The 13,920-nt window shown below is 51.2% G+C and overlaps 2 protein-coding genes across 2 annotated transcripts; both read right to left on the bottom strand.

Annotated features, from left to right (window-relative positions):
* Nucleotides 1-1,540: 1,540 nt before the first annotated feature.
* LOC137910368 (choline O-acetyltransferase-like) lies at nucleotides 1,541-8,351 on the bottom strand. Its single transcript, XM_068754806.1, has 14 exons — nucleotides 8,307-8,351; nucleotides 7,386-7,577; nucleotides 7,037-7,155; nucleotides 5,967-6,020; nucleotides 5,699-5,870; nucleotides 4,735-4,912; nucleotides 4,481-4,650; nucleotides 4,307-4,407; nucleotides 4,089-4,211; nucleotides 3,892-4,014; nucleotides 3,664-3,805; nucleotides 3,403-3,465; nucleotides 3,082-3,219; nucleotides 1,541-1,768 (listed from the first exon to the last, which is right to left on the bottom strand). Exons 1-14 carry the CDS (start codon nucleotides 8,349-8,351, stop codon nucleotides 1,541-1,543), a joined length of 1,848 nt encoding a protein of 615 aa, XP_068610907.1.
* Nucleotides 8,352-10,077: 1,726 nt separating this feature from the next.
* Nucleotides 10,078-11,643, bottom strand: slc18a3b (solute carrier family 18 member 3b). Its single transcript, XM_068754805.1, has one exon. It carries the CDS (start codon nucleotides 11,641-11,643, stop codon nucleotides 10,078-10,080), a length of 1,566 nt encoding a protein of 521 aa, XP_068610906.1.
* Nucleotides 11,644-13,920: the final 2,277 nt, after the last annotated feature.

The raw sequence follows: 13,920 nt of genomic DNA, 5'->3' as shown, positions 1-13,920 counted from the left end.
TGTTGTCATCGTTTAGGTTCACAATAGCCTCACTTTACAATTTAAAATCTTATTTTAATAAACGTTACCCACATGGGCTTCAGTTTGAACAGAAAAAGCTGACACTGGATTTAATATATATATTTATTTTTTTGCCACAGAACAGTTTTATCACACAATAAATGGGCTAAAAAAATAAAAGCGCCTTTAGTTTTCTTTTTTGTAATGATTATCGTTTTTCTCACGTTCACTGGAGAGTAAATACGATATTCCTCTTGTCAGTGAGTCACAGTGAGCCCGTTGTCCTGCGGCTACGCTGCAGGACAACGGGATTTACTCGCAGATTAGGGGAAAACCGGGAATAACGCTTGACAAGCGCAACATTCTGTCACGCGATTGGACGGCGAACACCAAGCAGAAACAGACTAACATTATATTTAACACTTATAGACGACAGGCTGATAGAATATAGATTATATCTCACAGTAAAACCAGCATCACTTTCACTTTAAGGCAATTTTCCATCGTTATATAAGCTCTTGGTGTGAGCAAATATAAATGATTGATATATGAGCATTTAAAAAATACATTTAGAGCTTAAGAATAATCATGCATCTGTGGCTTAAGCATGTTTGGGTGTCATCGGGATTCCGGACGACCGAATACACATCCACCGCCGCGGGTCTAAGACGAGACGCACCTGAACGCACCTGAAGCGGAATCAATATTAGCGATTAGCGAATAGCAACAATAGCTGCTGTATTTTATTTCCTACGACGTCTCATCCACGCATTTGAGCAACGGATTTTTATAAATTGCACATAAACCCTCACTGCACTTGTTAATATTGCACAAAGTACTGACAGTATTTGATATATATATATATATACACCCCTACCGTGGGTTGCCTCTCGCCACTTAGCTGATTGTGTCACACCTTCCCTTTTCTAAAACAATCTGTAATGGAGCCGACTTCCGGAGGATTTTGAGCAATCCAGAGATTACTCTGTGCCTCTTTTGGGATGGCAGCAGGACTGAATATACGTTTTTGGGCTAACTGTACTCTGAGCTATCGCTACGATGCCGAACACGAACCCGACGGTACAATTACACGACTTCAAATGTGCCACAGAAACCGTATTAAATACGTTCCCCTTCCACACACACGTTATTATACAAACCAATCCCCTACATTTACAGGTATCAATTGGAATAAATATGTTAAAGTGCCTTCAGGTGTAACACGAGCTCTTTGGGAGTGAAACTATGATGGATCTTAGGGTACGACTAGAATGCGTTGACAGGAAGCTACAGACAGACATGGCTTCAGTTTCCTAAAGGCGGTAGACCTCAGTCTACCGAGTCAAGGGGGGGGGGGGGGGCGCTGTTGGACCCGGAATCATTCTCATGTCTACACGAGTCCATTTCTAAATATTAGCACGCTATAGGATATATTTAATTTAAGGCTTTGCCACTATTGCACAGACAACAGACACAACTCTAGCGTCTACGAAGCGAGCCGTTGCCCCCCCGGGACAGGCCCGCGGCTTACTTCCCCGATTTACGGGCCGGCGCCGGCCGCTTTGGTTCCGGCGACGTCGCACAAGTCCATCATTTCCAACAGGCCCTGGTTCAGGGCTTTGACGAAGCCGGCCGAGCTCGTCTCGGCGTTCTCCCGGAAACTGGCCACGCAGAAGACGACGTGGTCCGGCTGCGGGTTGTAACAGGCGCCGTAGCCGTTCGGTACCACCGGGCCGTAGCAGCAGAACATCTCCACCGTGGTGGGGACCTGGATAGAGGCGGACGCTTCAGACGGCAGGTCCAGGCTCTCTGGGTCGCTCTCTGGGTCGCTCTCTGGGTCGCTCTCTGGGTCTCTCTCTGGGTCTCTCTCTGGGTCTCTCTCTGGGTCGCTCTCTGGGTCTCTCTCTGGGTCGCTCTCTGGGTCGCTCTCTGGGTCTCTCTCTGGGTCTCTCTCTGGGTCTCTCTCCGGGTCGCTCTCTGGGGTCTCTCTCCGGGTCGCTCTCTGGGTCGCTCTCCGGGTCGCTCTCTGGGTCGCTCTCTGGGTCGCTCTCTGGGTCGCTCTCTGGGTCGCTCTCTGGGTCGCTCTCTGGGTCTCTCTCTGGGTCTCTCTCTGGGTCTCTCTCCGGGTCGCTCTCTGGGTCGCTCTCTGGGTCGCTCTCTGGGTCGCTCTCTGGGTCTCTCTCTGGGTCTCTCTCTGGGTCTCTCTCTGGGTCGCTCTCTGGGTCTCTCTCTGGGTCGCTCTCTGGGTCGCTCTCTGGGTCTCTCTCTGGGTCTCTCTCTGGGTCTCTCTCCGGGTCGCTCTCTGGGTCTCTCTCCGGGTCGCTCTCTGGGTCGCTCTCGGGTCGCTCTCTGGGTCGCTCTCTGGGTCGCTCTCTGGGTCGCTCTCTGGGTCGCTCTCTGGGTCGCTCTCTGGGTCTCTCTCTGGGTCTCTCTCTGGGTCGCTCTCTGGGTCGCTCTCTGGGTCGCTCTCTGGGTCGCTCTCTGGGTCTCTCTCTGGGTCTCTCTCTGGGTCGCTCTCTGGGTCTCTCTCTGGGTCTCTCTCTGGGTCCTCTCTGGGTCTCTCTCTGGGTCTCTCTCTGGGTCTCTCTCTGGGTCGCTCTCTGGGTCTCTCTCTGGGTCTCTCTCTGGGTCGCTCTCTGGGTCTCTCTCTGGGTCTCTCTCTGGGTCTCTCTCCGGGTCGCTCTCTGGGTCTCTCTCTGGGTCTCTCTCTGGGTCTCTCTCTGGGTCTCTCTCTGGGTCTCTCTCCGGGTCGCTCTCTGGGTCTCTCTCTGGGTCGCTCTCTGGGTCTCTCTCTGGGTCTCTCTCTGGGTCTCTCTCTGGGTTGCTCTCTGGGTCGCTCTCCGGGTCGCTCTCTGGGTCTCTCTCCGGGTCGCTCTCTGGGTCTCTCTCCGGGTCTCTCTCTGGGTCTCTCTCTGGGTCGCTCTCTGGGTCTCTCTCCGGGTCGCTCTCTGGGTCTCTCTCTGGGTCTCTCTCTGGGTCTCTCTCTGGGTCGCTCTCTGGGTCTCTCTCCGGGTCGCTCTCTGGGTCTCTCTCTGGGTCGCTCTCTGGGTCTCTCTCTGGGTCGCTCTCTGGGTCTCTTACCTGACTGGTAGAAAGGACGAATCGGTTGCCGCTCCGGTACGTCTCGTCGCAGAAGATGGCCGGCGCCTCCATGCCCGACTCCCGCGCAGTTCTCCGAAGCCCGAGGAGGTGATTGTCGATTCCCATTCCTGTAATTGCCTGACAGGTTGTTTGCTAATGAAGTATTTTTTAATCAGTAACCCCCCCCCCCCCCCCCCCCAGAGCAAGACAAATCCGTGTCGTGTGTCTTCTCTTCCCAGGGAGGTGCTACTTTATCGTAACGGCGTCCATCACATCCGACAGATCGGCTCATTGATTAGATTTACCGGTTTGTGTACTTACAGCGATCGTGTGATTCGTCTGGGCGTTAATCGCGTCCCACAGTCGCCGGATTTTTTCTGAATCCTGTGGAATAAGTGAAAATAATTCGTTTTTTTCACAGAATGAGAGCAGCACAGCTCGTAAAGATCATTTCTCGTCTGTGGGGGGGGAGTTTGGCGCGTCGCGGCGGCTGCTCTCACCTGTTCCATCTAAGCAGGTGTGACGAACAGTAATGTGGGAGTCGCTCAGTAATTGCAGGTCAAAGTGAGAAAAACGACTCACGGTGGAACCGGCCCGCTCGCCCGTCACGGACTCCACGAAGGCCAGCGCCTCGGGGGTGGCGGAGCGAACGTTATCGACCCGACCCTCTCGGAAGCGCCGCGTGGACGCGCTCTCGTACGTGGACGCCAGCTTCCCGTTGCACCTTCGACGGGACGGGCGTGAAGAGCGGATTAAAGAGCCGTTCCTTCAGATTACGTGGGGATTACGGCGCGTGGAGGCGCTTCTTACTTGTAGAACGCGAGCTGCAAGGCGACTTGTATGAATGCGTCCGGACTCAGCTTCTGTTTCTTGACGCGCTCCTTCCCGTAACCCCTGAACGTGAAGACGTCCATGTCCAGACTGTTCGCCAGCCTGGGGGGGGGACGAGACACGTGTGAGACACGTGGCTGGTTGGACACGCACCGACTTGGAGACATCGGTCTCGCCTCTGCAGTCTGTCTCCGGACGCTGCTAAGAGTCCGTGGACGTGAGGGCTGCATTTCCAGAGCAGCCTCCTCGGAGGGGGGAGCTCCCTGACGCCGGTCGCCATCCTGGACGGGCTCCCTGTCCTGTTGGGGGGGACAACGGCAGATGCTTCCGTCACCGGTTTCCTCGGCAGCAAACATAAACGTGCACGGGGGGGGGGGGGGGGGGGGTCACTGACATGTGCTTCATCACGTATTCAGAGCACTGCACCGGAACGATTCCCTCGAATGGGGAATGCTCGCAGACGACCCCACACGTTCCATCCGTCCCTACGACGAACTGGGGGAAAGGTGGATCAGCCGAATGTTTCCGGGGGGGGGGGGGGGTTACGGTGCGCTGGACGCCGCCCCACCTGCATCGACTTGTCGTACCAGCGGTTGGCCCCGTTCCTGTCGCCCCCGCCGCCGTGGAGCATCAGCAGGGCCCTGGTGGCGTCGCTCGGCTCCAGAGCGCTCGACTCGTCCAGACACAGCAAGAACAGGCAGCCCTCCATCAGAGCCAGAGACTCCCGGTTGGTCTGATCTGGGTTTAAGCGGAACAGACAGTCATCTGGAAGACATTTAAGACTTTAACTCCTGCTAATCGGAGAGCCGCCTGAGCCGAGACCTTCTGACAGCGCGTCTCTGGCGCGCGCCCATTCGGTTCTCCCGTCGGATGTCAGGACGCCCACAGGAGGGAGCCGCTCTTCTGCCTTTCCTGCCATTTTCCGGATCTTCTCCAGTTGGGATGAGATCTCCGTCTCGTTGAGCTGCTTGCTGCTTGCGACTACGTCCAACACGAAAAACTGTCGCGAGAAACCGGTTTTAGAAAGCACTCCGGGTTGGCAGTGAATGTTTGGGTTAGAAAAGAACGTCTTTAGACGTGAATGGCACTCGAAGAGTTAAACGTGTCCTTGTCCGACGCGGCAGTAACACAGTTGAGACGAATAGGACGCTCAAAAATGCTGGAAAGGCATAAATGCCACTAAATATGTGACTCGGGGAAGCTCTTAAAAACGGCAGATTGAATCAGGAGTCATTTAGTTAACGGCCTGCGTCTCCATGGCGACGGGCCTTTACGCGCTGCAGATTGATTGTTTCCGGAAACACTTCCAGGTGGAAGCTTCCGTCGTGCCCTTTTCTGTGTCAGACAGAAATCAAACTAGCAGCCCCCCCCCCCCCCCCATGAGCAGCTTATGTGGCGCCGCAGCACATTTCTCTCCTTCGAGGGTATCGCTGAGGACAGGTCATCATGTCTTCTCGTTTGAGGACACCCTAGAGGACACTTAATCACAGCGGCCGACGCGTCTGGAAGACCTCCGGTGGGAGGCGTCCTCGCCAGACGGCCAAACTGCCCCCCCCCCCCCCCCCTCTCCTCCCGGCGCCGCTCCGTTCATCGTTTCTTTGATTTATCTCTGAGCTCAGAGCTCGTCTCTATCTTTTGTTGCTCCTCCTTCAGGATTAGTACTCTATTCTGATTGGCTGTTTCTGCTCTTTGCTTTGCTCTTGGGCGTCTTAACGCAGACCTCCGCCGAGCATCTCAGTCCTGACGTTTACGTCCACGCCCCCCTCCCCTCGGAACGGCTTCTGACCTGGTTCCTGCACGCCACCACGACGTGCTCCGGGCCCGCGTTCATCTTGACCTCCAGCGTGTCGGACTTTGACCCCGGGTGGCGGTAGGAGGTGAAGAGGCGGTCGTACTGCTCCATGCACAGGGGGGGCCCGGCGGGCTGGCCTCGAGCAAACTCCAGCGGCAGCGCGCGCCTGCGAGACATCACACGCACGCAAACACCTCTGAGGACTTGATCACGCATGCGCGGGGGGGGGGGGGGGGGGGGGGCATTCACAGGGTAAACTCACGCATCAACCAGAGCCTTGTAGTCCAACACTGCTCGGATGAGACGCGCCGCAAATCTAGAATGAGTGAGAAGTTTGGAATTAAAGAAGAGTAGGATGCGTTCATGAAACACGGCGCATGCGCAGTCGGTTCATAACGAGACGAGCTCTCGTCCTCAGAGGAAAACGGGAATCACATTACGGCGAAGAACCGAGTGCGTTTACCCGAGGGCTCTGCGTGGGCGTGGGCGCACCAGAGCCCCTGTCAGGTTCTATGCCGGGCGCCATTTGTCTCCGCGTTATTACGCGCAGACCAGATCGATGCCGTGGAGGCGGCCGTGCGGCACCGCGCACGCCCCGAACCCGGGCCTGACTCGCGGTCTCTGCGGGGAGCTTGAGCCCGTCGCTCCAATCCAATCACCGCGCCGGGTGATTATCAATAGATGGGAGCGCGCTCCCAATCACCGCGCCGGGTGATTATCAATAGATGGGAGCGCGCTCCCGATCTAATCACCGCGCCGGGTGATTATCAATAGATGGGAGCGCGCTCCCAATCACCGCGTCGGGTGATTATCAATAGATGGGAGCGCGCTCCCAATCACCGCGTCGGGTGATTATCAATAGATGGGAGCGCGCTCCCGATCTAATCACCGCGCCGGGTGATTATCAATAGATGGGAGCGCGCTCCCAATCACCGCGCCGGGTGATTGCGCGCGGGGAATATTCATGCACGAGCTGACAAAAGCTAATGTTGAGTTACAGGAGAAATCTCAATCTGTACTTTGAACTAATCCAAGTCTCCAATTTTAATTTAAGACCCCCCCCCTTTTTAAAAAAAGACGAAACCTTTAAGCTAAGTTGAAAGTGTTTTAACAGTCTTAAAGTAAATAACAAAATAAACAACATCTTTTAAAATGTTATATGAATATAAAATTAATGTCTTTGAGTTTTTGAACTTAACAAGTAACTAAAGGCATCACTTTGATGTGATGGCGAACCTTCTGGCAGTCCCTTTAAATTAGAGTAAACCTCAACCAAGTCCAATAAGACTTCTTCCTTCTCCTTATTCAACAGCAGGAACACGAAACTCCGACCTGAGGGCGTCTTCGTGGTCTCTGAACGTCTGCACAGGAAACACCACGGCGGGGCTGGAGTTGACCGGAAGGGCCAGCCTGCTGTTCAGGTACATGTCCTGCAGCCAGTAGTCGTAGACCTGAAGAAACGGCATCACGTAATCTGGCTCACGTTCACCTCGGCGAAGTTTAATCTGAGCTGCTAGTCTGGTTTTATCGTTGAACCGCTGCCGACAGAAAACCCCACTTAGGAGATTTGACATTCCAGATTCCACAGAATAAGAATGTCTTTATCCAATCTGAATCCCAAGCCTTCAAAGTGGAGAAGAGAAACCTGATCTTTGTTGCTCTGGCAGATTCTAGATTTTACCCAGTTGCTCGTCTTGTCCCTCCTCTCTAAGAGCTTTTTCTGGAGAGCCTCTCCGACGCCTCCAGGAGCTCCGAACTTCTCCACGATGGCCTTTGTCTTCTTAAACTGCTCCTCCGGAATCAGGTGCTGGACGCTCCTCAGGTACGCATCGAGGGTTTGTTTCAGGGGAGGAAGCGGAAGCTTTGGCAGCGCCTGAGGAAACGAAGCAAAGCTCTGGTGCACGAACTCACCGAGTAACCAAACGTCTTTCCTCTGACTCACCGAGGGGTCATTAGTTCAAAAGGTAATCCCCTCACATCTTTTCTTTAAGCTTTTATTATTAGAAGTGGAATTAATAATTCATTTTAAATGCTTGATGTGCTTTCAAGACTCAAATCCTCACGAGACATTAAAATACGCTTATTTATTTATCTTAAATAGTGAAAATGAAAATTGATTGATCTTTTCTGTCTGATGTTTGATGGTGAGCCAACGTGTTAATAGTGAATAACTTCTGAGGACTCTGGGAAATGGGAACTAAGATTAATTATGTAAAATGTTGGCCTGGAAAAACAATGGCATCTTAAAGTGGATTAAATTCCTGAAGTGGAAAATGTAGTTTAAAATTAACCGCATTACTGAACGGAAACTTTGACAGAGAAGAATCTTCTGCAGCAGTTCCAGAACCAGAACTTTTCCCGATCAGATCATATTGATTTGAAACATTTGAGCAAATTCGTTTTAGAATTAATCATTCCCGTCACAAAAAAACGAATCAGTTAACTGGGAAGAGCGTTTTTACGCATGTGCAGAGCGGATCCTGGCGCGCGGCGCCCCTAGCGGTCAGTTAGTGAAAGCGTCGCTGTCCGTGGTGCTGAACGCGTGTCAGGGCTTTTTATTAAACCTCTAAAAACGGAGCGACGCAGTGAAACCGGTTCCTACTTGGCTGTCCCGGTCTCTGCTCGGCTCCTTCTCCAGGATCGGCATCTTCGCATTCCCGGACAATCCAGGAGGAAAGTGTGGAAACTCTGAGGCGGGTTGGGGATCTGCTCAGCCCCCCCCTCCCCCCCTCCCTGCGTCGCGTCGGGACATTTAAAAAGAAGGAAAGTAAAAAGCAAATAAATCAATCAGGATTCCAGACTCATTTCGTCACCGCGGCGGCCTCAGAAGCTTCATATTTACCCCGTAAACAAATGTAAGATGACATAAATGGAATAGTTTACGTGCTGTTTTACTTTCTTAATGAAAAAGGTTTAAAAAAATGAAGGAAAATAGATAACTTTGATTAGAAAGTGGGCTTAAAATAGTTTTAAACGTGAAGCTTTAAGTTATTAAAAACGTTGCTTTACCTGATCGGCGGAGGTCACAGACGTGCGTGGAAGTTCACGTTTCCTCCCGCGTCCGCGTCGTGAGCTTCTTTTAAAGCTCCGTGGACGCGCCAGGCTGCTGCGCCGTCCCCGCGCCTCGCCATAAGGCTGATGCGAGTCCGCGTCAACGCGCGCTTTGGACAAGATGCTGAAGGTGTTCGCGTCCACCGACCCTTCCCTCGAGGCAAGAAGCTCCTCCCATCGAAATCTATTCGCGGAACATATCATCTAACAGCTTGCCCCCCCCCCCCCCCCCCCGCGTCCGACGATCATTTTAATATAAAGGAGCGCGCGTCTGTTCTCGGTGTCGTCCGTGCGTCCCGTGATTCCACAGGAATGACACTGTTGCGTTCACTGTCCCGATAAGCGCGACTTGACCCGACACTCCGGGAAGACTTTGCTGCTGCAGCCGATAATTAGTTAATAAAGATTTTTGATTTTAATTTAAAAAAAGTCAAAATGAAACTTTAAATTCTCTTAATCAGCGCTTTCCTACAAGGCACTTTTTTAAATATTTTTTATCACTACCTTTCAGATATATATTAAAAAAACCAGGATTTTTTAAAGTTTTCATATTTCAATTTCGAATTGAGTACTTTTTTTTAAACAATTTTTTTTCCTAAAAAGCTGGACATAATAATGACATCACAACCGTCATAGGTCCAAACAGAGATTTATTAAAACACTTGATCAATGAATACATTTGGATTCTGAGTCCGCTGGCTACGTCTCGACTAAACGTTTCACACGCACACGCACACACACACACACGCTCGCCCACACACACTTGGCTGAGGTCCACCTATATGTTTTTTATTTTTTTATTTTTTTACATTGTGCATGTATCCATATATGTACAAAATTCATCTGATTTCATATTTAATTCCAAACAACAAAAGTGAAATAAAATCAACATCAAACGGGCCCACGTGTTACAAATTTAAATTCACAAAATATTCAACATCAACAAAAGACAAAAATGAGGCCTATTTGTGCAAGTAAAAAAAAAAGGTTCCCCATAGACTAGAAATATAGGATTTTTTTTTTGTTGCTTATATTTGGTCCCTCTAATCTTTTACGCACATTAATCTATGTATATTTTTTACATTACTCAAGAGATGCACACAAATTCCACAGTAGCTGATAGACCTTTCACAAAACTCCGTGACAGACTCGACACGATAAAATCACAAAAGAGAGAACGATGGAAAACGCGTCACGTGATTCATGGCGACCGGATGTTTATTCTGCACGTCTGACTTTAACTTAAAGGTTGAAATGACTCGGCTATAAACCTCCCTGCCCCTCCTCCACACCGGGGATGTTTGGTGGGGGGGGCGGCCGGTCTAAGCGAACCCCAGACCGGACGACTCCTCCGACAAGGACCGCTGTGTCCTGAAGGGCTCGAACCCATTTCCATCCACTGACAGGCAGTTCCCTGCTGGATCACAGCCCTTCTTTTTCGCCCTCCTCTCCTCCATCCTGATGGTATCGTACAGCCCCTGCGGAGCTTCGTCTAAGAGGTTATCTCTCTCCGAGTGGGACGGTTTCATTTGGCACACGTTGCGCAGCAGCAGCAGCGCCGGTGCGTAAAGCACGTTGACGAGGCCCATGCCCAGGTTGAGCTGCACGAACCCCAGATTGTGCACGATCTGGCTGGCTACTATGGGACCCATGGCGTACGCAACGGAGTAGGAAATGTCTGCTATCGCGTAAACACTTCCGTACACCGACGTGTGGCGCACGTCCACTAAGAACGCCAGCGTGGGCAGCAGCGCGGTGTCGACCAGCGCGATGCCGAAGCAAATGCCGCACAGCGGGGCGATGAGCTGCGCGAAGGTCTTGCATGCCGGGACCGTGCAGGAGCTCGCCCCGATGATGACCATGCCCAGCGCGCCGTAGAACCACTGCAGGTTCGGGTTCTTCGCGGCCAGTTTCACGGTGAGGTACACGCCGAGGACGTGCGGGAAGAAGGCCGGCAGCCAGGTGAGCCCCATCTCCCACTGGGAGGAGTGCATGGTGCGCTCCATCCAGCTGGCTATGGTGGGCTCCAGGAAGGCCAGGGGGATGTTGCACACCGTCAGCGCGCCGGCCACCACGGCTATGTACGGGTCGACCATGAGCCTGTGGATGGGGGTGCCCACCGGCATGTTCTCCCTAGTCCTGTTGGAGAACGGCTTGATGACCGTGAGCAGCAGGACGCCGTCCGCCAGGCAGATGCACGCGAGCACGATGAAGGGCACCTTCTTGCCCGCGAACTCGTAGAGGATGCCCCCGAAGGGCGGCGCCACCAGACTCCCGAACGAGATGAAGGCCAGCGCGACGCCCAGCGCCGTGCTGCGCTCCGGCTCCTCCGTGTACTTGTCCGCGATCATCGCCATCCCGGACGTGTCCGCGAAGGCAGAGCCCAAACCCTGCAAACTCCTGGCCACGAAGAGCGTCGCGTAATTCTCCCCAACGGCGAAGATGCAGGTGGACACGAACATGACCAGCAGCCCGATGAGGAGCGGGAGGTCGTACCCGACCCGGTCGATGAAGGTCCCGGACAGCGGGTTGACGAGCAGCTGCAGGATGGCCTTGGACGCGAACAGGACCCCGATCTGGACGTCCAGGTTGTCCCTGGCGTTCCGGTCGCGGCTCGTCCCGTTGGCGGAGGCGTTGCGGTGCGTCACCAGGTGGACGTGCTCGGACTGCTCGCTCTCCAGCTCGGCGAGGTAGTCTGGGATAATGGGCACGATCACCATGTAGAGCATGTTGTCCAGCAGGAGCGCCACGCAGACGATCACCAGAACGATGCGTCGCTGCTGGAGCGGGTCCCTCAGCGCGGTGCCGAGCCGCCTGGTCCTTTCGCCCATCGCGGACAGTTTCACGGCGGCTGATTGGGCCAGCCCGGCCGGTCCTTCTCCATCCATGGCGGGCTTTTAAAGTGATTTTTTTTATTTCTTTAAAACACAACAAACAAACTGTAGCCGCGCGTCTCCTCTCTGCTGGCGGTCCTTCAACACCCCGGGAGACGCATCGGCTCCCCGTCCTCACCTCGCCTGTGCGTAAAGGGAGAGGCGACGGTGGCTTCCCTCAGCTTCCTCGCCTCAGCCTCCGATGTGGTTTCATGACCTCCCGACAAGTGACGTGCGTGGATTTCTCCTCCGTGCGCTAATCTCACATGGCAAAGTTCGTTTGGAGCGTTTTTTTTTTTTGTCACTTATTTGCGACCCCGCGGACGCGCCAGCTCTGTCGTCTCCGCGTGTCCATACCTCTGATCACCCGTGGCCCTTTCGCGCTGCGCTCTGACCACCAGTGACTTCTTGGCCATTGGTGCGCATTTACCCGGAGGTCCGGCGCTATTTTAGTCTCTTTTGTCTTCCCCTTTCACTGAGAGCTGTGACGCGTCACCGGCTTGCCCCCAAGTGGATCCCTTCGCCACTTGGCTCTTTTATGTTAATTTCCAAGCAAGGCAGCAAACACTTCGACCAATAAGAGGCAGGAAAGCTTTCCTGAAGCATGGAAGAAAACGCACTTTTATTATTTTTATTAACGTCCTGCGCGCTCTCGTGATGTCATGTCGGACGCGCAACAGCGTTGGAGTAAAGATAATTAGTAAGGAAAATAAACAGACCGCGTTAAAGATAGTAACACATGCAGTAAAAAGATCTGAATGAATACCAGACCTGCATATAAATATAAAGAAAACTTTAATCAATCAAAGCCTGAAATAAAACCTGAAATAAAACACGAGCGAATACCAATTATTTTAATACATAATTTTATGAATAGGAACTCAAACATCTTTTTTTACTCGCACTAGTGAACGAAACCTTAACTCTTAACTAACTCTTAACTAAAACTGCATTTAAAAACAAATATCGTACAGATTTTATGTCCTGCTATGGACAGTCCTGGGAACGAGGCGCCCCCTTGTGGTCAAACCAAGCGCAGCAAGCAGTCGTGATCAGATCGTTTGAAGACAGCAGATATAATTTCATTATTTACACCATTTCAACAGAAAAGCATTCCATGGAAGAATAGTTCTCAAAATAAAGGCTGAACTCATTCAAAATAATGAAAAAGTATATATTTTTTTAATGTTTCCTTCCAATCACATTAATGGAGCACACACCTATACCAATCCGCCGTAGCTGCATGTTTTTAGGAGGAAGCCGGAGAGAACCCACGGAGACACAGAAAGGCCACAAGCCAGATTCGAACCAGCGATCTCCTTGCTGTGAGGCAGCAGCACTTACCACCGGGCCACCCGTCGGTCAGGCATTTCTCCGTTCCCAATTAAGTTCTGGTTTCAGTTCCTGAATTCTTATCCCGCTATTAGTTTAATTCCATTTTAATCATATACATATATTTTTACAGAATTTTAATATGTCCATATACAAAACGCGCGTTGAATTAAGTTTCCATTTTCTGCCACCAGAGGACAGTAAAGTATTACAAATAACAAGTTGGAGACAGAATTCAACGCAAAGTGGCGCTCGTAAAAAAATCAAACTCTTACTTTGACAAGAGGCAACAAATAAAGGAACAAACAACCTCCAAATTAGTTAGAAATGGACAAACAAAATAAAACAAATAATAAAATTCAAAGTTCATAAAGAAAAAGAACAAATGATATAATATAATCTGAATAAATACATGTAGCTAAAAGATAGCAAGTAAAATAGATAAGGGAATAACAAATATTGAATACATAAGAAATAAAAAAACTGCATACACAGAAGGTCTTCTTTAGAGATTGATTTATTGTGTGTCGGGACGAGTACAGCGACGTTGAGGGAATGTTTCCGACCTGATCATTGGGTCGTCCAAAAAGAAGAGACAAGAAGACGAAGACAGGAGGATTAACAGAAAATAACTCGGTCCAGTTTCCGAAACAAAATCATGAAGAGAAAGTGGAATACCGAAGCAGAATAGGAGTTGATTTTAAAACTTTTCCTGAACCTTTTACACCAGATCAACACAATTAAAAGGGTAAAACTACATGATTCCTGGAATCTGGATTACATTTATGTCATTATTTAACATTCCATCTGCATGCATCAGATTTAACCAACAAAAAGTGAATCTCTTTACTCGGAGCTCAGCTAGACGGCGAACAGCAGGGGTCGGGTATTTATCATAAGTCTAATACGGACCGGAGAACACTGCAGCTTCAACAGAAACTGCTCTAGAAAGAACAATGA

The sequence above is a fragment of the Brachionichthys hirsutus genome, chromosome 21 (genome assembly GCF_040956055.1).
Source record: "Brachionichthys hirsutus isolate HB-005 chromosome 21, CSIRO-AGI_Bhir_v1, whole genome shotgun sequence".
NCBI lineage: Eukaryota > Metazoa > Chordata > Actinopteri > Lophiiformes > Brachionichthyidae > Brachionichthys > Brachionichthys hirsutus.
The sequence above is the reverse complement of the archived record's forward strand: the minus strand, read 5'-3'. Positions and strand labels throughout refer to the sequence as shown.

Bases quoted from the DNA above. Each gene is read 5' to 3' on its own strand.
- LOC137910368 (XM_068754806.1), bottom strand. From the start codon at position 8,351: ATGCCGATCCTGGAGAAGGAGCCGAGCAGAGACCGGGACAGCCAA. The intron at 4,212-4,306 runs GTCAGTGACCCC...CCCCCCCAACAG, and splicing joins GAATACGTGATGAAGCACAT to GACAGGGAGCCCGTCCAGGA. The intron at 1,769-3,081 runs GTAAGAGACCCA...GCCTCTATCCAG, and splicing joins TCGTCCTTTCTACCAGTCAG to GTCCCCACCACGGTGGAGAT.
- slc18a3b (XM_068754805.1), bottom strand. From the start codon at position 11,643: ATGGATGGAGAAGGACCGGCCGGGCTGGCCCAATCAGCCGCCGTGAAA.